At 55.6% G+C, this 24,440-nt stretch overlaps 5 protein-coding genes across 5 annotated transcripts; 2 read left to right on the top strand and 3 right to left on the bottom strand.

Annotated features, from left to right (window-relative positions):
* Positions 1 to 303: 303 nt before the first annotated feature.
* PUNSTDRAFT_135177 (tRNA isopentenyltransferase) lies at positions 304 to 2,459 on the top strand (the record flags this gene model as incomplete). Its single annotated transcript, XM_007384698.1, has 7 exons — positions 304 to 639; positions 728 to 1,137; positions 1,212 to 1,296; positions 1,385 to 1,787; positions 1,871 to 1,927; positions 2,017 to 2,107; positions 2,186 to 2,459. 7 exons carry the CDS (start codon positions 304 to 306, stop codon positions 2,457 to 2,459), a joined length of 1,656 nt encoding a protein of 551 aa, XP_007384760.1.
* Positions 2,460 to 2,607: 148 nt separating this feature from the next.
* Positions 2,608 to 4,462, bottom strand: PUNSTDRAFT_103708 (general substrate transporter; the record flags this gene model as incomplete). The annotated part of the gene is made up of 8 exons (XM_007384697.1): positions 2,608 to 2,868; positions 2,927 to 2,990; positions 3,057 to 3,315; positions 3,381 to 3,551; positions 3,610 to 3,852; positions 3,907 to 3,998; positions 4,048 to 4,340; positions 4,400 to 4,462. The coding sequence occupies 8 exons, from the start codon at positions 4,457 to 4,459 to the stop codon at positions 2,608 to 2,610; spliced, it is 1,443 nt and encodes a 480-aa protein (XP_007384759.1).
* A 3,592-nt stretch (positions 4,463 to 8,054) lies between these two features.
* PUNSTDRAFT_144231 (CCR4-Not complex component) lies at positions 8,055 to 16,813 on the top strand (the record flags this gene model as incomplete). The annotated part of the gene is made up of 22 exons (XM_007384696.1): positions 8,055 to 8,177; positions 8,258 to 8,841; positions 8,892 to 9,117; positions 9,175 to 9,639; positions 9,699 to 9,899; positions 9,953 to 10,227; positions 10,282 to 11,917; positions 11,967 to 12,197; positions 12,258 to 12,407; positions 12,458 to 12,590; positions 12,649 to 12,803; positions 12,853 to 13,149; positions 13,203 to 13,441; positions 13,489 to 14,082; positions 14,136 to 14,250; positions 14,301 to 14,913; positions 14,967 to 15,247; positions 15,309 to 16,042; positions 16,096 to 16,211; positions 16,270 to 16,426; positions 16,485 to 16,563; positions 16,619 to 16,813. 18 exons carry the CDS (start codon positions 8,055 to 8,057, stop codon positions 15,333 to 15,335), a joined length of 6,345 nt encoding a protein of 2,114 aa, XP_007384758.1. The 3' UTR covers positions 15,336 to 16,042; positions 16,096 to 16,211; positions 16,270 to 16,426; positions 16,485 to 16,563; positions 16,619 to 16,813.
* Positions 16,814 to 17,541: 728 nt separating this feature from the next.
* Positions 17,542 to 18,847, bottom strand: PUNSTDRAFT_144230 (nucleolus protein). Its single transcript, XM_007384695.1, has 4 exons — positions 18,330 to 18,847; positions 18,075 to 18,280; positions 17,966 to 18,024; positions 17,542 to 17,914 (listed from the first exon to the last, which is right to left on the bottom strand). Exons 1-4 carry the CDS (start codon positions 18,734 to 18,736, stop codon positions 17,684 to 17,686), a joined length of 903 nt encoding a protein of 300 aa, XP_007384757.1. The 5' UTR covers positions 18,737 to 18,847; the 3' UTR covers positions 17,542 to 17,683.
* Positions 18,848 to 19,916: 1,069 nt separating this feature from the next.
* Positions 19,917 to 24,348, bottom strand: PUNSTDRAFT_103696 (FACT complex subunit SPT16). Its single transcript, XM_007384694.1, has 14 exons — positions 24,223 to 24,348; positions 24,049 to 24,162; positions 23,911 to 23,995; positions 23,581 to 23,858; positions 23,322 to 23,528; positions 22,906 to 23,271; positions 22,733 to 22,857; positions 21,774 to 22,681; positions 21,603 to 21,718; positions 21,368 to 21,553; positions 21,027 to 21,316; positions 20,836 to 20,974; positions 20,588 to 20,780; positions 19,917 to 20,528 (listed from the first exon to the last, which is right to left on the bottom strand). Exons 1-14 carry the CDS (start codon positions 24,292 to 24,294, stop codon positions 20,398 to 20,400), a joined length of 3,210 nt encoding a protein of 1,069 aa, XP_007384756.1. The 5' UTR covers positions 24,295 to 24,348; the 3' UTR covers positions 19,917 to 20,397.
* Positions 24,349 to 24,440: the final 92 nt, after the last annotated feature.

The following is a 24,440-nucleotide window of genomic DNA, read 5'->3' as shown; positions in this document are numbered from 1 at the left end:
CAGCCATTTCCGCGGAGAGGCGTGCGTCAAAAATAACGTTGAACCAGATGTATGAATCTATGATCGTCAGACCGGATGGCGGTCAAACCTTGGGTTCAAATGGCGCTGAAACCGAGCCGAATTCGGAGGAGGCGGGCCACGTGGTGGCGGTACGACGGCCCAAATGAATGTCAAACTCGGCCTGTGTCTTCTTCTTCTTCTTCCAGCGGAAGCTTATTCGACGCCGCCGTCAACGACAACTCTTTTTTTGTGTCCTGCCAGCGCTCTGCTAAAGTGCACGACCCAAGATCTCCGGCTCTTTCTATGAGCGCCGAGTCTGAATCGGGCGAGATGACGACGATCCGTCCGCTGCTCAGGCCGCTCGTCGTGATCTGCGGCACGACCGGCGTCGGCAAGTCCAAGCTCGCCGTCGAGCTCGCCCGCGCCCTCCGATCGTCCTCGTCATCACCGTCGAATGCGCGGTGGAGAGGCGCGCGCGTGGTGAATGCGGACGCGATGCAGGTCTACCACGGCATGGACGTCATCACGAACAAGCTGCCCCTGCACGAGCGCGAGGGCGTCGAGCACGCGCTCATGGACTTCAAGCCGCCCGGCGAGCAGTACGTCGTCGGCGAGTGGGTGCGGGACGCGATCCAGGCTGTTCGTCGCTTCTCGTTTTTTTTTCTTCTCGTCCATTTTGCTGCAACTCACGCAAAAGGCTTTGTTTTTTCCCGGTTTTTCTGCTTAGATAGACGAGACGCACGCGCGGGGGGAGGTGCCCATCGTCGTGGGCGGCACGGCGTACTGGATCCAGCACCTCCTCTTCCCCGAACGCCTCGTCTCGCGCTCGCCCCGGCCCGATCGCCCCGGCCCGCCGACGGAACCGTCCCCGGCGCTCGCCGCGTCCCTCGCGTCCCTCCCGCCCGAGCTGCGCGAGCTCTTCCACGACCTGCCGGAACAGGCCCCGTCGGCGGCGGACGACCCGGACGGCGCGCTGCGGCTCCACCGCCTCCTCTCCGCGCTCGACCCGCCCGTGGCGCGCCGATGGCACTGGCGCGACGCGCGCAAGGTGCTCCGGAGCCTCGCGATCGTTAAGGAGGGCGGGCGCGCCGTCAGCGAGGTGCTGAAGGAGCAGTCCGCGTCCGTTTCTAGACCCAGGTCCGTTCCTCAACGGTTCATACGCACGTCCCCCTCCCCCCAATAAGGAGCTGAATGTAAGGGGTTTCGCTAAGGTATCCGACCCTGTTGTTCTGGTTGTACGCCGAGCCCGGCGTGCTCAAGCCCCGCCTCGACGCGCGCGTCGACGAGATGATCAAGGTCAGGAAGCGGCGCATCTCCCCCTCCCACGTTCTTATACCGTTCGTTATCTGACTTTGTGTGTGTGTATGTGTTGCCTTGCGTTTAGCTCGGCCTTCTGGACGAAGTCCGCGCGCTCCGCTCTAGGCCGACCGAGGGGGAGACGATGGATTACACGCTCGGGATCTACCAGTCTATCGGCTTTCGCGAGTTCGACGCTTACCTCTCTTCTATCGCCTCCACCACCACCACCTCTTCTTCTTCTCAGGAGCAGGCGCAGGAGGAGACGGAGATGGAAGAGCGGGAAAGAGAACATGCAAGGGAAAGAGAACGGGCGTTCGCGCAGGCGACGGACGCGATGAAGATCTCGACGCGGCAGTACGCGAAGCGCCAGGTGTCGTGGATACGCAATAAGCTCTTGCCCGCCATCGCGGCGTCGAACGCTGCCGCTGCCGCCGCCGCCGAGGGAGAAGAAGCGCCGAGGACGCGCGCGTATCTGTTGGACGCGACAGGTGGGTGCTGCCTTCCTCTGTAAACCGCGTCGGTGTCGGGGATTAAAGGTGTTGATGGCGTGCGTGCGTGCGTGCGGCTGTAGAACTGGGGGAGCGTTGGGAGCGGAACGTGAGCGGCCGCGCGAGCGAGATACTGCAAGGTAACCGTCTGTTTTTCACTCGCGCTTCGCGCCGACACGCGGGGGGGGGGAGGGGACAGAGGCGCTGATACGGTCGTTTCTTTTCCCAGCGTTTCTTGACGGCCGGCCGTTGCCCGACCCGACGTCGCTCTCGGACGCCGCTCGCGCGATGCTAGGCGCTCAGTATCAGAAAACCACCGAGTGGGTTCTTTTGCGCACATGTCCACGTTGTATTTTTTTTTTGGCATGTTTTAACTGAGCGTGGCGCGTTCGTTTTAGTCCGACGGCGGTGCTCGAGGCGAGGCGGAAGCGCGTGTGCGAGGTGTGCACGCCGGCCCCGGATCGGCCGGTGATGATCGAGGAGGGGGACGAGTGGGAGACGCACAAGAGGACGAGGGCGCATCGGAGGAGGGCGGCGAAGCTCGAGAGGGAACGGGGAGGAATCGGGAGGAATCGAGAGAGGGGGGAAGGGGAGCGCGTGAAGGAGGTGGAAGAGATGGAGAGTAGCGGAGAAGGAGGATTGGAGGACGCGCAGAGGATGTTTGGGGTATGACGTTAAACCGTAAGGGCGCGCGTTGCGCGCTTGTTGTAGGGGATTAAGTACTCGGTCTTAGTATATATGCGTGCGTTCGATACTGTACATTCGACGTTTAGACACCGATCCCTCCGGAGTCCGTATATGTAGTTACGTGCGCCCCGGCTTAACTGCGATACACCCTCGAGAAGAGGAACATGCTCGTGCTCAACACCGCGGCGAAAACGTAGAACACCCGGCCGGCCTTGGACGGGTCGCCGTGCGAGAGCAGGTTGCGGAGCGGGAGGAAGATCTGGCCAACGCAGAAGTTGATGATCCCTGTGAACATGATTTCGTGTTCGTCAGTTTCGTGCTTCGTGAACGGAAAAAAAGGAGAGGATAACTCGCAGTTTAGGGAGAGTCCGACGGTGGATAACGCCGAGACGGCCTGCGACGCGGTGATGTCAGAGTCTCGGTAGTGTGCGTATGGAAAGAGAAGAACATACGTGGAAGGGCGCCACTTCGGGAATGATGACGAACGGGACAGGGCCGAGCCCCATCGCAAACGACCTGCGTGGGATGTCTATCGTTCAGCGCGCTGATCTTTCGGGGGAGGACCGTTCGCGATAGGCTTACATGACGAAGGTCAGGATCGCGATGCTGGACAGGACGACGATGCCTTCGTCGAGGCCGTAGCCGAGGGCAAGCGCCGACGCGATCGCGCCGAGCGCCGAGCCGTACATGAGTGTCTTGCGCCCGAGCCGCTCGATGAGGAAGATGGGCGGGAAGGTCATGAGGACGTTGACGACGGTGATCCCGAGCGAGACGTAGGGCCCGAGCTCCGGGAGCGATTTGGAGAGGATGTCGTTCGAGTAGTAGAGCACCGCGTTGATGCCTGTACGGACCGGTGAGGTGAGTTGAGCGGGAGAAGGTGGGGCCGAGGTTAGAGGAGGACATCACCGGAGAGCTGCTGGGACATCATGATGAGGCTGACGGTGAGCAGTGCGCGGCGGAGCTCGGGCGCTTTGAGCGCCTGCGGGACAGTGTACGCGACGGCCGGCGGGTCGGCGGAGCGGTGGAGGACTTCGGCGTCTTCCTCCTCCAGAAGAGCCTCTTGCTGCTCTGCATCATCTGGTGCACCAGCGTCAGCGTTATTGTTCGAGTGAGGAGGAACGGCCGCCCGACTGACCTTCATCCCGGAGCTTGGCTCGCCCGAACAGCCGCTGGCGCGCGGCCTCGACCTCAACCATGAGCCCGCGCCCTTCGAGCCAGGCGGGAGACTCGGTCATTGATGCGCTCACGAGGAGGTGGACGAGGGAAAGCGCGGAGGAGAAGAGGAGGACGTAGCGCCAGTGGGTGGGCGTGGCGTATTTGAATCCGAGGAGTTGGGTGACGAGGATGCCGATGACGATCGACAGCTGGTTGAGCACGCCTGAATCATGGGGTCAATGAATATGTTAAGTCTGGATCGCGTTGAGAGGCTCACCGACGCTTCCTTTGATTTTGGGAGGGGCGATTTCGGAGAGGTATATGGGCACGACGCAGATGCCGAGTCCCGCTGCGAGTCCGGTGGTGAACCTGTTAGGAGTCAGAGAAATGCAGGTCGGTACGTTGCCTTGAAGCGTACCTGCCGATCATGAGGAAGACGACGTTGCCGGACAGCGTCATGAGCCCGGAGCCCGCGACGTTCAGCACCGTGCTCGCGCGCACGGTGCCTTTGCGGCCCCAGCGGTCGATGAATACGTTAGCGACCATGCTCCCTACGAGACCGCCGACGGTGTATATGGAGGTCACAGTGGAGAACAACGCATCGTTCATCGGTATGCACGTCGGCAGCCCCAGTGCGGAGGCGGATTGCGCAGTCCGCCGACAAGTGAGGACGGCTTGGATCTGGTTGAGCGCCGATATGTGATATCCATACTAGACGCGTTCGTTGCATCAGTGTTGGTATGACAGTAAGTACTGCCCGGTTCGCTCACTTGAAACGAAGGAATGAGGACCCAGAGGCAGAGTGCCCACCCGTAGCGGGTGAAGGCCATAGCGACACAGGGGGGTACAGCCACCACTCCTTCCGTCTCTCCTGCAGCTGCGCTGTATGTCCGAGCCTCAGGTGCGCGAGATCGACGCGTTCAAGGCTTTCTTCGCCACCTTCGACCTCGACCGACCCGTCTCCGCCGTCGCCGACCTCAGCGATGGCGCAGCCCTGTTCGACGTCCTCAACTTTGTGTACGTCCCCTACACACCTCCCCACTCGTGGTTACGCTCTCAACCCAACGGCGCGGAGCTGACCGCGATATGATAGGGACGGGGAGTACTTCCGTCAGCCGACCAGGCCTGCAAAGGAGCTCTCGGACAACTGGGTCATCCGCTTCAGCGCGCTCAAGCGGCTCTACCGCCTCATGACCCAGTACTTCGCCGATGTCCTTAACCAGCCGACGGCCTCGCTCGACGTGCCGGACCTCCAGGCGATGGCGAAAGACCACAACCTCGAGGCGACGCTCGTCATGTGTAGGCTCACGATCGCGATTGCGGTGCAGTGCGAGCAGAATAAGGCGATCATCGAGAAGATTCAGAGTTTGAGCGAGCGTGAGCAGCATCACCTCATGAAGGCAATTGAGCAGGTAGGACGTGTTGCGCTGCGGACACTGGAGGCGGATGCTGAGCGTGTTTTCGAAGGTCATGGTCAAACTCAATCCCAACGAAAAGAGCGCGGGCGAGGCTAGCATGACCGAGTGAGCTGTGCTCTGCCAGAATGTTGCACGGTCATTGACCTAGTTAACCCTCATAGGGATGACCACTACTATCAACTCCAACATGAGCGATCACGCGTCTACTCCGAGAAGGAGACGCTCGAGAAGGTTTACCAAGCGCTCCTCGAAGAGCATCGCCAGCTCCAGACCAACTTTGACGACCTCGCGTCCGAGAAGGAGGAAGCGCAAGCACGGGTGCGCGAGCTGAAGCGCGAGGCGGAGGGACGGAAAAACGACGGAAAGGCGGACGTAATGATGCGCGCCGAGATCGACCGCCTGCGGATTGAGCTGTGAGTACCCTTGCGTCAGGGCAGTGGTTTCCGATACAACGGCTAATGCGGAAGGAGGATGTTAGCCAGAAAAGCGAAGACAACCTCGCGTCGACCGAGACTGAGCTTGATAAGCAGACGTCACTCGTCACGGAGTTGACACGGCGGGTCGACGAGCTTCAGGGCAAGGCGGATCAAGCTGCGAAGCTCAAGGACCAACTGGACGAGTACGCTCGATTTATCGTTTCGTTGGCTTCTAAACGCTGATTAGCGCAGATATCGCCATGCAGCTGATCGTCTCCAGAAGACGGAAAACGTGATGGAGAAGTACAAGAAGAAGCTACAAGAAGGCGCGGACCTCCGACAGCAAGTGAAGGTATGCGACTTCTTAGTGCAGACCGTATGTGGTGCTGATTCTGAATTGCTGCTGTAGTCGCTCGAGAAGCAGAATGCAGACCTCGTCGACAAGAACGCTTCGCTGGAGGAGGAGTACCGCAAAGTTTCCTCCTTCAAGCCCCTTATGGAAACATACCGCCAGCAGATCTCCGAGATGGAGGCCAAGGCGGCGTCACGCAACACCGAGCTCGACACGGTTAAGTTCGAGCTTGAGCAGACAAAGGCGAAGCTGCGCATCGCAAACGAGGAGCGCGCGAAGGACTCGGAAACGCTAGAGCTGTACCAGGAGCGCGTGCGCGAGCTGGAGCTCCAGGCGGTGCCCGCCAAGCCGAAGGCGAAGACGCCTAAATCGTCTGCAGATGTGGACCCCGATGCGTCCATGGAAAGCGCCACTTCGACCGCGGACGGGGAGGCTGCTAACAGGAGTGCGGAGCTGGGTGGCGGGCTCGATGGTGATGATGATGACGACGACGACTTGATGGATCGCAGCCTCGGCCAGGTCCTGGAGGGCGAGCTCGACGATGCGCTCACCGGAACCACCGTGACGGACCTCAAGATCCGTATCAAGAAACTCGAGCGCGAGCTTGAGTCCAAGCACTCCAAGTCGGCGGACGCGAGCCGGATCCTCGTGCTCGAAAACCTGCTCGAGGACGCGAACCGGATGAAGGTGCGGTACGAGACGGACTACCTTGCGGCGCACAGGGAGAAACTCAAGCTCCAAAACGACCTGGAGGAGATCCGCAGCGGCAGGAGCAACTTGGGTGACGGAGCGGAGGCGGCGATCGCGCTGCGGCAACGGCTGAACGAGTGTGTGGATGAGCTGGATAAGGTGAAGAAGGAGCACGCGGAGCTCGAGGTCAGATTTGAGGCGCAAACCAGGGAATTGACGATTGCCAAGTCAGACCGTAAGTCGTCCCCCTGCTCTGTTCTTTGTCATGCCTTACTCAGGGTTTTTGGTGTAGTCAACCTGGTGAACAAGGACCAACTGGAGATCCTGGCTACGCTTCGTGAGTCGGTGAATGAGGACAAGGCCGGCTTAGAGGAGGAAATTGGAGGGTACAAAAACCAGATCAAGGAGCTCAACGACAAGAACCGGATGCAACTCGAGCAGATCAACGGGCTCTTGATGGAGAAGGTGACCTTGCAGACGGAAGGCATTGATCAACGGGAACGAATGTTGCAGAGGGAGCGGGCTATCGGGTGCGTGATGGCCGGTCCGTCCACTGGCTGACTGACTGATGTGTGCGGCTCCGAAAGTGATTTGAGAGCGTCGCTGTCAGGAAAAGACATTCCGGAGGATGTGAAACAGAAGATGTTGGCATTGCACGAGGAGAACGTGCGGTGTCAGGAAGAGATCAAGACTCTGAATGAGAAGCTCCGCCAGGCGAGGAAGGTAAGCATCTGCTCTGAACAAGAAATGCATACATAGTTTTGTGACTCGAGCGAGCATCTAGTTCATCAAAGACCAGGATAAATTGTTCAAAGAGGAACATGCGAAAAAGGCAGGAACAATGCCATCAGATGCGTTCGAAGAGGCGGAGACGAGCTATCGCTCGCAAATAAAGATCTTGGAAGAGGACCTTGCTCGGGAAAAGGTGTGTATGGCACTGGTAGGCGGTTTTACACTATTCATGCCTGGCCTTGCAGGAAAAGAAACTCGAAATCATCAGGCGCTACCGCCGGGAACAAGAACTCTTGTTTGGTACTCTGCATTCCTTAGGAATGGACAGAGCGCGCGGCCACATGAGCCACACCCAGCAAAGTCGACCTGTCGCTTCGTCGTGGTTGAAGCAGCAACGACAAAGGGTAAGCGAGTGGATTTCCGTTGGTCAATCCACTCTTGCTGATGTTTCACACGACCAGACGACGCTGCAGCGTTGAAGGCGCGCGCATATATGCTCTCTACGCTTGGTTTTATTTGTGGATGGAACGCATGTACATATAATGTCAGCGCAGTATACCCCGTCTCGTGGATAGACGAACTGTAGGCGCACGTAGAGCGGCGGGCGTTGGCTTTCGTCACCCAATCGTAAGCCTGAGAACGGAAACTTGAGGCGGCGGCGTACCTCTTGCCTCTCTGCCACCGCTCATACCAGCGGCGCTCTGCGGCACCCACTGCTTTATCTTCCCCGCTCTCCCTCAAAACGGTGTCTCGTCGTCGGGCTCTACTAGCCTCGACTACGCCAGACACCGATCGTGCTCGTTCGCGCTCAGCCATCATGGACAACCCCCCGCCGACGCGTGACACGAACATACACACCATCGTCAAGGCGCAGATCGTGTTCCTGTTGTCGACGCTCACGGAGGAGAATTTTGAACGGAATCAGGCCGAGATACGCTCGGTATGTGCTTTCAACTCTGGCGGTTGGGCTCGCGTGTGCGATAAACTCATCATCGACCGTTTTTTCCCAACGTTGTGCAGCTGTCCGAACAACACGGTGTCGACACGTACCTCCACTTCATCCGCCGCCTCATAGTCCACTCGCAAGCTCGCCTCTCCTCTTCCGCCGCCTCCTCTGCCTTCGACCCGTCCACTGCCCTCACCTTCCGCCTCTTGATTCAAGAAACACAGCGACTCGCCCGGGACCCCTTCCTAGCCGACCGTTTTCGTGATGGAATCGATAAAGGCGAAGGCGACGTCTTCCGGCACTTTGATCTCGCTCGCTTTGTGGACCGCGTCGGTCTGCGCCCGCTCGAGCGGCTGGTGCTCGCGGCATCCATAGTCGCGGCGCCGACGCGTAAGGACCTCGCGACGCAGGCGCAGAACATCATCCGGCTGGAGTGGGAGAACGCGGTGCTCTCGTTATGCCAGCATCCATCCTTCGACCATGCCGACCTTAACCCGAGCCAGCTCGCGAAGTTGCTGACGAACCTGCTCTCCGACCCTCCTGCGGACGCACCGGTGTTGGACGCGCTTCAAAGGCAGGAACTCCTGCGGGCCGCGAGGACGAAGTACGGCGACGAGATCATCGAGCCGATCCTGCAGAGGATTCTTCCGAACTTAAGGTGGGTAGCCATCGAGCTGATTTTTTACGACACGCTGACAACAATGGCAGTTTGGCGCCGGGTACCGATCTCGTGGACACCTTCATCGACCTTGGGCCGGAAAATACGGGAGACGTGCAGAGCATGCGGGCACTGCTCTTCCGATTTGGCATCACGGACGCCAACCCGCCTACCGACAGTCAGCTCTTGGAGGTGGTTCAAGCTCTGGCTCGGTTTGCGGTGGAGGGCGTGGGCGTGGGCGACGTGAGCGCTCTCGTCGCAGCGTTTGGTAGCTTTGTGAGTCCGGAAAACGCCCTTCGACGCTCCCTCACTTACCTCACGAAACTCTTGCAGCACACAAAGCTAGACTGGCCTGCCGTCATCAGGTCGTTCGACTGGCCTGATCGGCATAGCGTGGACACCGCGACGCTCAAGTTGTTAATCGCGATACTCCTGAACTCTCCCGAAGATGCCGAACCTCACGCAGTTACTGGATTTTGGGACATCTGGGACAACGCCCTTGCTCAACTGCGTTTGCTTGACGCACTGCTATCACTCCCCGGCGACACCTTCAACTTCGTGACGCTTCCTGGCCGGAGGATTGTTACGGTCGACGACGTCTCCGTGGCGAGCCCTACTATTAAGTCACTCGCCGCAAACGTTCAGGGTCACACCTGGAACTCGCTAGACCTCTTCGAGGTCCTGGTCAGGTTCTCGGAGATTGGCACACCGGAGATTGTCAGCTGCGTACATGAAATGCTCGACAAAGCCGTCAAAATCAGTGCAGAGCTGGTTCACATGGGCCTTTTACAGGTTGAGGTTCGTCTCGCCCACTTTGCTGTGGCCGAGCAACCGATTTACTGAGTGTATGATCCCAGCGGCCAGATTGGAGTGGCATCCGTCGAGAGTATGGGGACAAGCTTCTTCACATGTTTCTAAATGGGCATCCCAACCATCAGCTTGTGTTCATGCGTATATGGCAAATACGTCCAACATACCTCACAGACGCTTTCCGTGACTTCTACAACGAGAGCGAAGTGAATATCACGCGGATCCTAGATGTAGCCCAGGATCTCAAGGTTCGTGGAAGACTGTGATTTCTTATAGGAGCGTAATGCTGATATCTCCGCAGATTCTGGACTCGTTGCTGGATGTGCAACCGTTCACTTTTGCACTTGACGTCGCTGCGCTTGCGTCTCGCCGCGAGTACCTCAACCTGGATAAGTGGTTGCAGGACAACATCAATACTCACGGAAAGGAGTTCCTCATGGCAATCCTGGACTTCTTGCAGGCTAAGATGGAGAGCGAGAAGGCTGCGCGGACGTCTGAGGTGGCCGTCGACTCCCAGCGCACTATGCCCTTAAATCCGCAAACCATTACCATCTTCCTACGTACATTGCGCAACAGGTGAGGTGGTTGCACTCGTGCCAACGAAACCTCTTAACGAACTTCCACTTTCAGCTCGAGCATGATGGAGAAGAAGGACGTTGACTACTGCCTGGAAGTTCGCAACTCGTGCTTGCAAGTGCACCCGCGGCTCATGAATCTGACTCCGGGTTCGGAAGTCGAGCCTGGGTTCACTGTCGTTAGCTACTCTCCGGAGATCGAAGCGGAAGTGGATAGCATCTACAAGCAGATGTACGACGAGTCGATTACCATCGACGAGGTCATCGTCATGCTGCAGCGCTTCAAGAACTCCACGAACCCGCGGGAGAATGAGATATTCTCCTGCATGCTTCATTTCCTCTTCGACGAGTACAAGTTCTTTCAAGCTTACTACCCGGCACGTGAGCTGGCCATGACCGGCTACCTCTTCGGCTCGTTGATCCAGTACGAGCTCGTCGACTACATACCCCTCGGGATTGCCATCCGATGCGTTATGGACGCTCTCAAGTGTCCGCCTCAGACCAATCTCTTCAAGTTCGGCTTGGAGGCCCTTGCGAGATTCGAGGGCCGGCTTGCCGAATGGCGTCCTCTCTGCGAACTTCTCCTCGAAATACCCAACCTCCTCCAGCAACGACCTGAACTCGGACCCATCATCCATCGAGCACTCGCGAACAGTTCTGATAAATCATCCAATCCCGCCGCACTGACGGTCGTCAACGGCCACGCCCCCGATATACAACCCCCTTTCACCGCCATACAGCCAGACTCAATCCCAGGAGACATCGAGCCCCCGTCTGAGGAATCGTCCGACAAGATGCTATTCATCGTCAACAATCTTGCTCCGAGTAACTTCGAGAGCAAGATAGACGAGATGCGTGAACAGTTCAAAGACGATTACTCAAGGTGGTTCGCCAACTATCTCGTCGATCAACGTGTCAGCACAGAACCGAACAACCATCAACTCTACCTCCGCTTTCTCGATGCCATCGGCAGCAAGACACTTTTCCGGTTCATCTTGCACGAGACCTTCGTCAAATCGGCCGCCTTACTCAATTCCGATAAGACGATGCAGTCAAGCTCAGAGCGAGCCATTCTCAAGAATGTCGGCTCCTGGCTTGGGACAATCACCCTGGCTCGCGATCAACCAATCAAGCACAAAAACCTTGCCTACAAGGAATTGCTCCTCGAGGCATTTGATAATACCCGATTGATCGTGGCCATACCCTTCGTCTGCAAGTCTCTAGAGCCATGCGCGTCCTCTAAGGTGTTCAGGCCGCCCAACCCGTGGCTAATGGCCGTCATCGGGCTTTTGGCTGAACTGTACCATTTCGCAGAGCTTAAGCTCAATCTCAAGTTCGAAATCGAGGTGCTCTGCAAGGCGCTCAACATCAATCTCGACACTGTGGAGGCCACGAGTCTGATTCGCAATCGCCCACTATTGTCCGAACCGGCGTTGGATTATGTTCCGGACATCGACTCGCTTCCTATGGGCGGTTACGATCCGTCCAACCAGCTGCATGCCGACCCTCATGTCCTAGGTCTTGGTCCTCCAGCTGCCTCAGACTCAGGGCGGGCCGTCGGTTCTCATATCGAGGGAATCTTGTCAAGTCTGCTCTCGCTTGTCACGATCAGTCCGCAGCTCGCCCCTTTGCATACAAACATAGCATTCAAGAGAGCGATCCAATTGGGTGTCGATCGGGCAGTTCGTGAGGTCAGTGGAACGGTGGTGCAAATGTCGTTTTTGCTCACTCGTAGCGCAGATCATTCTGCCTGTTGTCGAGCGCTCAGTCACTATAGCCGGCATCTCTACTAGGGAGTTGGTCGTCAAGGACTTTGCCACGGACACCAATGTGGATCGACTGCAAAAGTCTGCCCACATGATGGCCCAGAAGCTAGCCGGAAGCCTGGCGTTGGTGACGTGTAAAGAACCGCTCAGAAGCAATCTTGCTACCCACATGCGGCAGTCTTTGGCTGAACATGGCTTTGGCGAAGTGAGTACTCCCTCGCCGGTGCATCGCAAGACTGACGGCTCTAAAATCGCTCCCTTCCAGATCATATCAGAACAGATCATCATGCTTTTAGTGCAAGACAATCTAGAATTCGCCTGCCAAGCCATCGAACAAGCCGCGAAGGACCGGGCTGTGGATGAAATCGACGACGCTCTCATGCCATCCTACGAGGGACGCAGACGACACAATCAGGTATGCCACCGTTGACTGTGTAAGAGACTGTTACCAATACTGTTTGTTAGCAACGGCCCAACCAGCCATACTGGGACGTTCAAGCACCACCTCAGAATATATATCCCGTGCCGCTGCCGGATCCTCTCAGAATTAAAGCCAGTGGAGTTCAACCTGTGCAGTTACGAGTTTATGAAGATTTCGGTGATTTTTTCTATTCTTCGCCATGAAATACCTGGCTAACCCATTGACAACCTTATAGGCAATGACCCCAAGCGTTTAATGACGAGCCGACCTGGCTCTACAGTATCCTATACCAGGAACGAACCGCCTACTTATTCTGCCACGCCGCCCCCAGACCAACCCGTGGCTAACTCTAATGCATTCTCCCATGCTGAAGCAATGCAGCGTTTCCTCGTATGCGACATTATTTTGTTTCACTGTTCGTCTCCTCACGGCCCGTCAGATCATTGTGAAGGAATTGGATGCTATCCTCGAGCAGCTGCCAGTCGACTCGCTGACTGCTCTTCCGGCCAATCACGAAGTCCGACAGTTAGTCCGACAGGTTCTCTTCCTCACGACCGAGTCGGCGGAGCCAAGTCACACTGCGCTTGCGCTGTCTCAGAAGATAGTACAATGCCTCTACCGAACGCAGTCGCAACTTGGAAGGGAGATCTACGTGGCGTTATTACAGCAACTGTGCGATATGTTCCGGGACGTCAGACAGGAAGCCTTGCCCTGGTTGGCCGAGGCGGAAGACGATGTGAGTATAGGATAAACCCCTATACACAAATATTGATGTCGGGCAACCACCAGCGGAAGTTCAACGTGCCTGTCACTGTGCTCTTGTTCAAGAGCGGCTTGCTCAAGGTTTCTCAGCAAGATGTTCATCTAGCGAAACTTCTGGCAAACCCTCGACCAATCCTGCAAACCTATGTCGCTGGCTTGATCCGCGAATGCGTCACCGCTAATCCTCCTGTTGCTTCACATCATCAATTTGTTACCTGCGTCCCCCGCCTGATTGAAATCTACCGCGAAGGCACGGCGAATGAGGAGTGAGTAATATGCAACTACCGAGGAATTGCTTCCTTACTGTTATCAGTGTCATATCCCTTGTGGACGACCTTCGTGGCGTGCGTCGCCCGGCTTCAAGAATGGCCCAAGACCCCGTGACGCGCATTCCGTCCGCCAAATTGGAGACCGACGAACTACGCAGTCAGATGCAAGCTCACTTCCAGCGATGGGTCGGTATCTACCAACGCTCTCCCAAGCTCGACGTCCACTTCGAATACTTCGTTCGGGAGCTTGAGAAGACGCGCGTCCTCAGCACGGATGACGTGTCTCTGCTCTTCTTCAGGGTCTGTGGCGAGGCGAGTATCAGTCACTATGTAAGGAGTGTGGCTACCGGTCAATTCGACTACGCGTTCCAAGCCGTCGATGCTTTTGCCAGACTGGTGACGATGCTCGTCCGTTTCCAAGGGGACAAGACAGGCATGGGCTTTGACCAGGCGAAGGTCTACTATCTGAAGAAAATTCTCTCTACTGTCACCCTCATCTTGGCCCACCTGCATGAGGAGCAGGGAATGGCGTTCCAGCAGAAACCTTTCTTCCGTTTCTTCTCGAGCCTCGTCAATGACTTCCACGCGATAAAATCGAGCTTGGGCTCTGTTTACTTCCGCTTCCTCACGACGATCAGGTAAGATATCATTCATGATCAGATTATGCACTTGCTAATGTTCGGATTACCAGCGAGACGTTCAGCTCATTGCAGCCCCGCTACTTCCCAGGTTTCGCATTCTCTTGGACGTGCCTCGTCTCTCACCGCCACTTCATGCCCAACCTACTGATGTCGGAGCATCGTGAGGTCAGTCGGTTATTGTATTATTGTATGAGACCCTCTCATCGTGTACTCAGGGATGGTCGAGCTTCCACGAACTGCTGCTATCCCTCTTCAAGTTCTTGGCACCATTCCTTAAGAATGCCGACCTTCAGCCTGCGATGAAAGATCTATACCGTGGCACACTTCGCCTCCTCCTCGTCCTCCTGCATGACTTCCCCGAGTTCCTCAGCGAGTACTACTTCACCCTCTGCGATGCCATACCCCCTCGCTGCGTTCAGATGCGCAACATCATATTGAGTGCCTATCCCGCCGGCCTCATATTGCCGGATCCCAACCTTCGCGACCTCAAGTTGGACGCTATCCCGGAAATGGGCCCCATACCCGCCGTGCTATCCGACTTCGCGGCCGGCTTACGGGACCCCGAACTGCGCAGTCAGCTAGACCAGTATCTGGTAAACCGCGGGACCCCATTGTTCCTCCCATCGCTCAAGAGTCGTCTCCATGTCGCTGATGGCACTGAGGGATCTCCGGAGGGATACGACTTATCATTCATTAACTCCCTCGTGATGTATATCGGGATGTCATCCGTCGCACAAGCAAAAGTACGAAGCGGCGCGACCCTGTTCGTTCCGACCGACCCCGGTGTCGTCGCGCTGCAGTACTTGGCAACGAATCTCGATATGGAAGGTAAGCCAGTCGGGTTGAATCCATTCAATATCACCCTCTGACATGTGCCGTAGGCCAATATCACCTGCTCTCTTCGATGGTGCTGCATCTCCGTTACCCTAACGCGCACACTCAATGGTTCAGCTCCCTGGTGCTTCATCTTTTCCTCGAGATCCAGGAGGGCCGCTTCGGTGAAGTCGTGACGAGGGTGCTGCTGGAACGCTTCGTTGTCCATCGCCCTCATCCGTGGGGAGCCATGGTCACCTTCATTGAGCTGATGCGCAACCCAAAGTACGAATTTGCCAGCAAGGAGTTCGTTCGCATCGCGTCGGAGGTGACCCTATTGCTGGAGAGTGTATGTTCCTCGTCGATGACGCTCGCGCAGTATGTTCCGGTCTAACGTATCGCTCGAATAGGTCGCACGCACGGTTTTCCAGGCTTGAGCAACGCTTTATCGTCGTCTTGTGTTATCTGTGTCATATATTTCGCATGTTCTTTGGGTCTTCACCGTCACACTGTACTGTACCACTAGTCTCCCGCCCACGGAACCCACTTTGGACGATATTCATGACAGCGATGCTATGTTACCGTTACCCCATTGTATCACAAAATTAGCTAGACATAGTATACTGTTGTTAATGCTTCCGGCACATACACTATGTGACCTCCATTCCGTTAGGCGACGCGCCCGCGGCTTTTTGCGCAGCTCCGTCTCGTGTAGGTGAGCCGGAGCGGGATCTCGACGGACTGCGCGACGGAGTTCGCGACACATACCGCGAACCTGCATCCGACACCGGTGATCGCGTTCCCGACCGTGACCTTGACCTGGAGCGCGAGACGTAGCGGGAGCCAACGCTGGCGCTTCCTCGAGACCCGCGCGCGGAGGCACCTGAAACGCTGCCGGAACTCGTTCTTGAGCGGCGACTTGATCTGGAACCTGAGCGGGACCGGGTCCGAGAGCGACTGCGACTACGCTCTTCTTCATCTTTGCCTTCCATGGCGTCCAATAACCGACTCTTTCGGGGGCCGATTTCGCCGTTCTCTTCGAGAATCGACCGTTTCTGTATGCGAGGAAGGATGATGTCGCAGACGCGTTCTTCGTTCAGCAAGGCGTCAACGAACTCGTCCATGTAGGTCAGGGTATATCCGGCTGGATGAGGTTATGTTAAGGCGCATATAAATGCTCGGGACGCTGCGACGCACCCATACTCCTGTTTCGTAGCTTCCTATAGTCCTTCAGAAGCGGTTCTAACAGTTCGTACACCTCGACCGCGGCGAATGTCATGCGTATATAGAGCGCTGCAAGAGCGCGGAGGTATCTGTGGAGTCAGAGGAATCAACCGAAAGGGGTCGGTGGGGGCTGGCGGTGAGGCATACTTGAACTCGTCGGCTTGGAGGTATTCTATGAGAATCTCCTTCTCCGGTTGAATCTGGAGCAGCTTCAGCAGAAGGCAGATGTACTCTGTTGGACGCTGGTTCCCGTACACGCCTCCAATATAGCGTAGTTCGATAGCTTTGTCGATCAAGCTCTCGGCTTAAGGCAATGTCTGGTTGGGAACGGGACATTGGGCGTACGGGATGGAGTAACGCACCTGTCAGCGCGAAACAGTGTTCCTTCCAGTACGCCGATTCGTATATACGGTTGCGGATGACGGTTTCGACTAGATACTGGAACACTCAATCTGCTTCTGACCTCAGTGTTACCAATCAGCGCATTGCTTACCTGAGGGTTCTGGCCGTGGATAGCGAGCGCGCCGCGGACGGTAGTATTCGCCATCTTGACGTAGACCTGGACGTGTCCAAGAGGTTACCGGTGGCCCAGCTCCGTTTTTTTCTCTGAGCCGTAGGTTATAGGGACGCAAGCTCGCTCGGTTTGTATCCTTTGTAGCCTGAGACAGGGACGCCAGAGGTGTGGGGGATTGCAGCAAGCCTTGAGCAAACTAATCAAGCTACGTTGAGCTATTACGTGTATCGGATTAGTCACGTTATGTAGGCTTTCACTTCGACCTGCGATTCGCATATGTACTTCGCCATTTCCGGGCTTCGTTCAACATCAGCTGGGTCTGCAGTCTGACCTCGGAAACACATGCGTCCGAAGTAAGCCCCATGAGAATAAAATGTAGGTCTTACAGCTAACATCCACTTGCTAGTTCATGACCCATTGACACGTTACTTCTCAACAACGAAATACTCGAAGCCCCATAAGTTAGCGACAGTACTATATACATTGTACGCCACATTCTTTGCCTTCGATACGCATCAGATCCCCATATGAATGTACGTTGCCCATCTGCTCGGATCGGGCTGCGATTCACGCACTGCTGTATCAAGTGCATATGCGATGTCGTCTGGTTCGATGCACTCTCCGTCACCACCAAATATATAGCCCAAGCAAGAAGACACACTACTGAATGGTGATGATGAAGCCCGATATATAAGATGTCATCGCCAGTGTATCAGCACCCGTCTGCTTCATGATGGCTCGTTTATGTCTCAGTGTTCGCACTCAACGCATGCAAAACTACAGGATAACAAATCAAATTCCTGTAGGGCATACAAATGGTGCGTCAGAGGGCTCATGTGGGGACACGGTCATGAAAGCCAGGGCTTACGACCGTCTGGCTATATTTGCCGCGATGTCAAAGGGACCAAGCATGAGTTCATGGACGGAAAACGTTAGGAGAAAGATATCATATACTGCGTAGACCGCGACGGAATATGCTAACTGGAAAGGGCTGTTTTCCGCGTTCCAGGCGAAGCAGAAGATAGACGGCACTGCAGTGCTCCGAAGTCATAATAGGATAGAGAAATTATTCCTGGAACCACCTTGTCTCAGCACTGCCTTCTTTCCCAATGTCATCGATACGTTCTCGTTCACATCGGTCTTTTGGTACAGCCAATAAGCCATCTTGCCGCCATGCCGCCAACGTTCCTTGATCTGTGCGAAGCCCAATGTGCTCATGATTGCTTGCATGTGCTCAAACGTTAGATACCGCGAGTTCGCGACGCATGGTAGCGGGAGCTATATACCGGTGTCAACCGAAGTGCGAGGTGAATGGATATTCATACTCACAACAAGGAAAAGTAACCCGTCGGGGCGAAGCATGTTACGAGCAATACGTAGCATTTTCCCTGGCAATGATATGTAATGAATCGTTTCTGCGACATTGAAGGTACTATACCTCGTTCCTTTGCGTCTGGGACGAAGTTAATGACCAAGCTCAGACTGATGACGTCCCATTGCGCGCGGTTTAGATCCTGATCCATCAGAAGGAAGTCCTGCTCTAGGATCTCCGGATGCCGAGAGTGAAGGTCCATTGGTGTCGCATTTATCCAATCTTGGCATGACCGGTAGTTATCTGGTTTCAAAGCGCCGACTTCCAGTAACCTGCAGCACGGATTATGCATAGCACCAGATCGCGAGGGGAAAAGCGTACTTGAGACGGGTAACTCCCGCCATTCGTCCTGGAGGGCGGTTAGGGCCATAACCTAGCTCTTGTAGCCAGAGGATCAAAACACGTTCGCTGCCTCCGCCTCGGTCCTGTCCCTGTCCGATGGTCGACATTCGTTGGTACTCATCCAGTCCTCCGAGTTCCTCGATCTCTTTGTCAATCTGCTCCAGCTCCGCGGCGTTGGTATCGATAGCGCGCCTCTTCCCCTTCTGGTTGCCACTCACGAGCGTAGCTTGCTGGCGTCCAGGTCTTTGCGCAATCAGTTGAGCCCGGCGTTTTATAAGGACGTGGAATCTGCGTATGATTGCAGCTGTCGCCTCGGGGGATTTCGTTGCGGAGGTGTTTGTGCTCGTTCTCGTTACCGGGACTTTGCGTTTGCGGACTTTCGGCATGGTATCATAACAGAACCGTTTCTTATGCCCACATCAGATGGTTACAAGTAAGGAGAGTTTTTCAAGTAGTGCGTAGTCTCCCGCACAAGCGAGTTGTGAATGGCAGGCAATAGGTATTCTGAAGAAAAGAGGAGTAGCAGAGCGAAGCTCGCCGACATGGAGGTGCACTGCGGAATCATTGAAACGTCGCCCGTGTAACATTCAAGGTCGCGTCTGCGAGACCTGCCGCGCTTTGTCCGTTACTTCCTGTAGTTCATCCGCTTGTTATTCCGAGCTTCAGCATGGCACGAAAGCAGAATTTGCTCACTTGTAGGTAGAAGCAAACAGCTCACTCCATCACGATATTAATCGTTGGATAGGGAAACTCTTACCCCTCGTGTTATTCCCGCTCATCCAGGTTCTGGGTGAGTGATGCATGTTCAAGCTCGTGTATGACTTCATGATATTCAAGCTACTGCATTTTATCAGGTGTCAAGTACTATTTCATCCCGTTCATCCAAGGGACTGAAGGGTTCTTCGCTGCTGCATGTCCGAAGGACTCAAATGCCTCTTCCGGTTCCCCAAATCGGCTTGCATACAGTATGTACGCTGTTGGACAGTCCATCGTGGTACCATGAACTCCACTAATAACATGATGTTGTCATCTTGAAGCTTCTGTAAAGGCCATTGACCACCAGCTCTGCATCCTCGTAAGCTTCTTTGAAGGTGCCCTGCACCCCTCTACGCTTCCCCTCCTCGTCGAATTTCTAGCCAACTGGACTCCTCTCGCCGTTTTTCCCTTCGTCGAAGCTGCTCGTTCCAATCGTTCATTTCTCCTCGGATTCCCTGTCCTCCTCGGCCTCGTCTACCAAAATGCCAGCGTTGCCCTTACCATGCCAATTTACTGGCTCGTGTTTATCCTGTCCGGCCATTCTACGACAGGGCCCTCCGCAGGCAACAAAATCCTCAACGCAGACGCCCTAGCCATACTATTTGCCCTTTTCGTCGGATACCTCATCCCCAGCGCCGCCATGTTCCTCACCCTCACCGACCCTTACATCACGGCGATCTGGCAAGCTTTCCCCCTATGGATGGGCATTGCACAACGATTCCACCTCGCGCTCATTCGCCGCCGCTCCTCCCAAAGAGGCGCGCAATCCGGATACGGAATCACCCAGCTCATATACTCGCTTTCCTTCGTGATCTCCGTCGCCGCCCATGCCTTCGTCCTCTACCCGCGGCTCGACATCGACAACCTGGCGGAGACGGACTGGGCGTCGTTGAGATATATCTTCGTTCCGAGCGCTCCGCTCACGAAGACGAATCACAGTCTGGAGCTCCTGCAGTGGGACTCGTGGACCTCGTTCGGAAGCAGCATGATCGCTGTCCTGTGGCTCGGCCGCACTCCGCTGCAGGTTATCGGTCTTGCGCTCTGGCAGATTATCGCGTTTGTCGCATTAGGCCCTGGCGCCGCGCTCTCCGTCGTTTTCATGTGGAGGGAAGCCAAGATTGCAGGATGAACGTACGGATTATTCGATAGCGACGACAAAAGTGTTGGTGATGCTGACGCTCCTTGGCGAGAGGCGATGTCCACGTTGAAATCTCTTCGCCGACTGGAAGCCGCGACAAAATAATGTACATACGTTCAAAATATACAGGAATACATCACCCGGCCTCTATGTTTACTTCCTCTTTACCGGCGCCTTGCCGTTGGACTTGCCGTTGGCTTTGCCAGCAGGCTTCTTTTTCCTCCGGTCGTCGTCTGAGACATCAGAGTCGTTGCCGCGTCCGGTCTCTGCCCGCTTCTTGTCCGCTACATTCATGGCTTCGGGTCAGCTTCGTCACGAGTCAAAGAAAAACGGCGGGACGGACATTTGGCGGCTTTACGCTCGAGTTCGTCCCAATCGTCTCCGTCGCTATCATCGTCGTAAGATCCGCTTTCGCTGGCGCTCGAGCCACTGGCGTCGGAGTACGCGTCGGATTCGTCGCTCGACTCTGACTCTGACACTTCTTCGTCCTCGGCTTCGAACTCTGACTCCGTATCGGATTCATCGGAGCCGGCACTCTGCAAGATATCCATCAGCACTTGGCTAAACGCGGGAAATAACGAAGGCACTCACATCTTCACCGCCGGCAGAACCGCCGAGGAAACTCCAGCCGCCATGCTGGAAGAAGTCGTAAGGACTGTCGTTGATGGTTTTCATGATCGGTCCCCAGTTCAAGTTCACCGGTCCTTCGGCAAGCGGAATGTCGACAGAGCTGGTCCAAATGGTCAGCGTCCCGGAAGGCGATGCAGAAGGATAGACCTTACTCTAGCCAGTTCTTGACATCATCAAGCTGCGTGCTTGGTATCGAATTGATATGTAGCGGTGTTTTCGTAAAGTCCTTGAAGACGAGAACCATATCAAATTGCTTCAAGCCAAACTGCACACGTTCCAGTGACGCGATCTCAATATCGCTCAGTGTCACGACAAGGAACGGCGCGTCGGATAGATGGACGAGGCACTCCGTTGTCGGCATAAGGCGCACGTTGGTCCGATGGGGCACACCCTCGAAGGACAACTCGCGGAAGGGAATGTCAATCTCTACAGTATCTCCCGTCTGAACATTCGATGTTAGCGAAAGCGAGCGACCACAAAGACAACCGCTTACAGATTGCGTGGCAGCTTCGGCCACCTTCTCCGAGAAGTGCTTGAACTCCTTATTCAGCATTTGTCGGCGCTTACGTTCTTGTTGTTCCATCTCTATTTCGTCTTCGTCTCCATAACGGTACTTGCGTTTCCTGTTGCCGGTTTCGTCGAACTGCACGTCGGATGCTTCACGGAAAAATTGCACGTCCTGAAGATCCTGTAAGCATTCAGTTCGCTTCCAAGTACCACAAACGTACGTGCGCTTTTCGCTTGCCGATCATGATGGGTGATTTGAGATGACAGTGAAAGATGACGAGAAGCTCGTTATCGCAAGGCTGGAAGAAGAGGTGCTTGATGTTGCTGAAGAGAATATCTGCAAGTGTGTGAGACAGCGGCTCAAAGACGGGATGAACATCCCAGGTACTCACCGACTTTCTGATGTCCTGGTGATACGTAACGCAGACCGTTCTGGTGAATCTCCACCTCGCCCGGAAGTCGCTTCCCGTCTAAGGCAGGGCGGATGAATACTTCGGGAAGCTTATGCGGTCGGCGACCCTTTACTTCGACGAGGCTGCCCTGTTCAATGACATCGGCAAGCTGCTTCTTTTGGGCTTCCCGCTTGTTGATCTCCTTTTTCAGCTCTGTAATTTGCTTCGCGATGTTGTCAAAGCGATGCCCGTCCGTTGAACGATACGTGACCGATCGTATGAAGGTGGCGTCCGGGTCTTCAAACGGCGTATCCTCCTTCTTCCCGGCGAGCTGACCTGGCGTCTGGAAGTTGATGCGCAGAAGGGTATATTCGCCCTCCTCGTTCTTGCTCGCGTTCTTGATCGCGTTGATGTGGAACGGAACCGCAAAGCCATTGATGGGGACGATGACCGATGCCATCTTCCGGTCAACGAATATCCGCAAGTTCTCTACCTCTCGCGGCAGGCCGGCCTCGCCCTTATAGCTCTGGAATCGCTTCCACGACTTGGCCTCATTCTTGCCAGCACCATCCCCTTCCTCCGAGTACTTCGCAAGACCCTCCGACTGCAACGCAGCGTGCAGCTCGCGCTGATGCTCGTGAATCTTCGCAGCCGTCGACTGCAAGACCTCTTCCTGCGCAGCGCTTCGCGTCTTGTTGCGCAGTACTTTGCCACCAGCGGTCTTGTTCTTCATGGGCGAGCCGTTGACTAGGGCCTTCGAGGGCGCAGCTTTGGCGGGTTTCTGCGGCTTCTTTTCTTCTTCCTGGTTGATGTAGAACATCGTGTCGCGTGTTCCACTCACGCCGGCCGTGAATAATGTAGCCCGAGAGTCATCCACCCTGACAGTGTCGGCGAGCTGGAGGGCGTATCTACGGCAGACTTGAGCCTTACAAATACCCGACGGAAATATTCAGACGCACTTTTTCCCTCCCGCCTCCTCCAAGTCTTGGAAGCCCAGGGACAGATTGAGAATCATACCGGTTCTCAACTTGCGACCGTTTTTGGCCGAGAGGAGATACGCTGAGTCACGGAACTCTAGGCCCATCTACCCGACATAGTTAGATATGTCCACGGAGCACGTCAGCTAACATACTCCAAAACCAATAGACTTCACGAAGTTGCCCTCGAGCTCTGGCTTTTCCTTCTTCACGTAGTTCAGAGCGTGTTGGTAGATGTCGCGGATAACGACCCCGTTCTTTATCTTGATAAGGAGCTCTCCCTGCAAGGCTAAAAGCAGGTTATAGATGGCTTCCTGCTCCTTAGTGGGATCCACGATGAAGCTCCGCCCAAGGTTGGCACAGTAGCCCTTGTACCGCATACCGAGCGAGACGAGCAAGACGCCCTTATGGGCCAAGTCGTCTTCGGTGGATTCCGCGCTGAAACGCAAGTCGTACCCAGAACTTGAAGATCGTGATTGGATGATGGGGGTGTAGCAGAACTCCGTCGACATCCAGTCGATCTGATGAACGTGAGCATCATCTCCGAATGACTTCTCGCTAGTGAACATACATTGTTCAGACCCTTTCCCTTGTCCCAGACCTTCATATCCGGTCCTTTAGCGGCTTCGCCCTCGCCAGACCCTAACCTACTCTCGATCTGCCTCGCGAACGCTTCGTGCGAAACCTTCGCTTCCCGGTCCAGAATCATCTCCAGCTTCGTAGCAACATGATGGGCAAGGAGGGTGGACGTTAAATTTGCGGCTGTCCGGACCAGTTTCTGCAAACCAGATATGAGCCGTGGCGACTTCAGAATGTAAATAGCCACGAACCATCTCCTCCTCGTCTTTGACAGCCATGAAAGCTGATACCGCTGGTCCCATATCCACCACCTCCGGCTTCTTGTTGGCTGAATCGAGCGCCCTGTTCCACTCGTCGATGAATTTGCCGCGTTGCTGCTCCTTCAGGAACGTCCCGACGCGCCCGTGCGCAATGTAGCGCTCCAAGAACTTGTTCAGAGAGTCATTCGGAGGGTCCTTCGCCTTCGGCATGACAAAGATCTCTATCGGTACCGGCGAGCTCGGTGTTTGTATTTGGGAAAGATATTTCGCTACGTATATGCCGTCAGCCGTGGTCGAGACGAGAGCGCTGACTCCGCACACCTTTTGACGCCGAACATAGTATGTAGACCTTGTCTTTTTGGAAGAGGAAGAGTGTGGAAGGGAATTCAAAGCCGAAGAGCCACGTCTGTCGCGCACGTCACGTCGGAGAGCACCCCTTCGGGAGGAACAAGGACCCACCTGAAACGCGCTGCCTTTCCGGATAGGCTCGTCTTCGCCGGCCGATTCGCCTGATGGTGCAAACAGTGCGTCCACCTCCGATATTGAGCTGTAGTCACTGTCGCCATCGGCGCTCTACGAAAGGGTTGTTCAGAGCTCGAGGCGGCGGGATCTGGAAACGCAGCAGCCACACACCGTCCAAGAGTCAAGCACAAGCTTGAGGCGCGCGTTGAACTGAGCCTTGTTCAGCTGTACTTTGTCGCCCATGGTAATGGTGGTGGATGAAGAAGAAGGAGAAGAGGCGGTCGTCGCCGACGGAGGTACGGTCCAAGCTTAGGGAAGAGTCAGACGCGCGCTCGTCCAAAATGCGACACGCTGCACGTGTTCCGCCGACGTCAACCGGTCCGCGCTCG

This window comes from Punctularia strigosozonata, assembly GCF_000264995.1.
Source record: "Punctularia strigosozonata HHB-11173 SS5 unplaced genomic scaffold PUNSTscaffold_8, whole genome shotgun sequence".
Lineage (NCBI taxonomy): Eukaryota > Fungi > Basidiomycota > Agaricomycetes > Corticiales > Punctulariaceae > Punctularia > Punctularia strigosozonata.
The sequence above is the reverse complement of the archived record's forward strand: the minus strand, read 5'-3'. Positions and strand labels throughout refer to the sequence as shown.

What these genes read in the sequence shown, in the direction of transcription:
- PUNSTDRAFT_144230 (XM_007384695.1), bottom strand. Translation starts at nt 18,736, where the DNA reads ATGCCGAAAGTCCGCAAACGCAAAGTCCCGGTAACGAGAACGAGCACA. An exon ending in GCGGGAGTTACCCGTCTCAA is followed by an intron (nt 18,281 to 18,329) that starts GTACGCTTTTCC and finishes TCCGTGCTGCAG; the next exon opens with GTTACTGGAAGTCGGCGCTT. An exon ending in CCCAGACGCAAAGGAACGAG is followed by an intron (nt 18,025 to 18,074) that starts GTATAGTACCTT and finishes TATCATTGCCAG; the next exon opens with GGAAAATGCTACGTATTGCT.
- PUNSTDRAFT_103696 (XM_007384694.1), bottom strand. Translation starts at nt 24,294, where the DNA reads ATGGGCGACAAAGTACAGCTGAACAAGGCTCAGTTCAACGCGCGCCTC. An exon ending in GGAAAGGCAGCGCGTTTCAG is followed by an intron (nt 23,996 to 24,048) that starts GTGGGTCCTTGT and finishes CGTGCGCGACAG; the next exon opens with ACGTGGCTCTTCGGCTTTGA. An exon ending in GAGGAGGCGGGAGGGAAAAA is followed by an intron (nt 22,682 to 22,732) that starts GTGCGTCTGAAT and finishes AGTCTGCCGTAG; the next exon opens with ATACGCCCTCCAGCTCGCCG.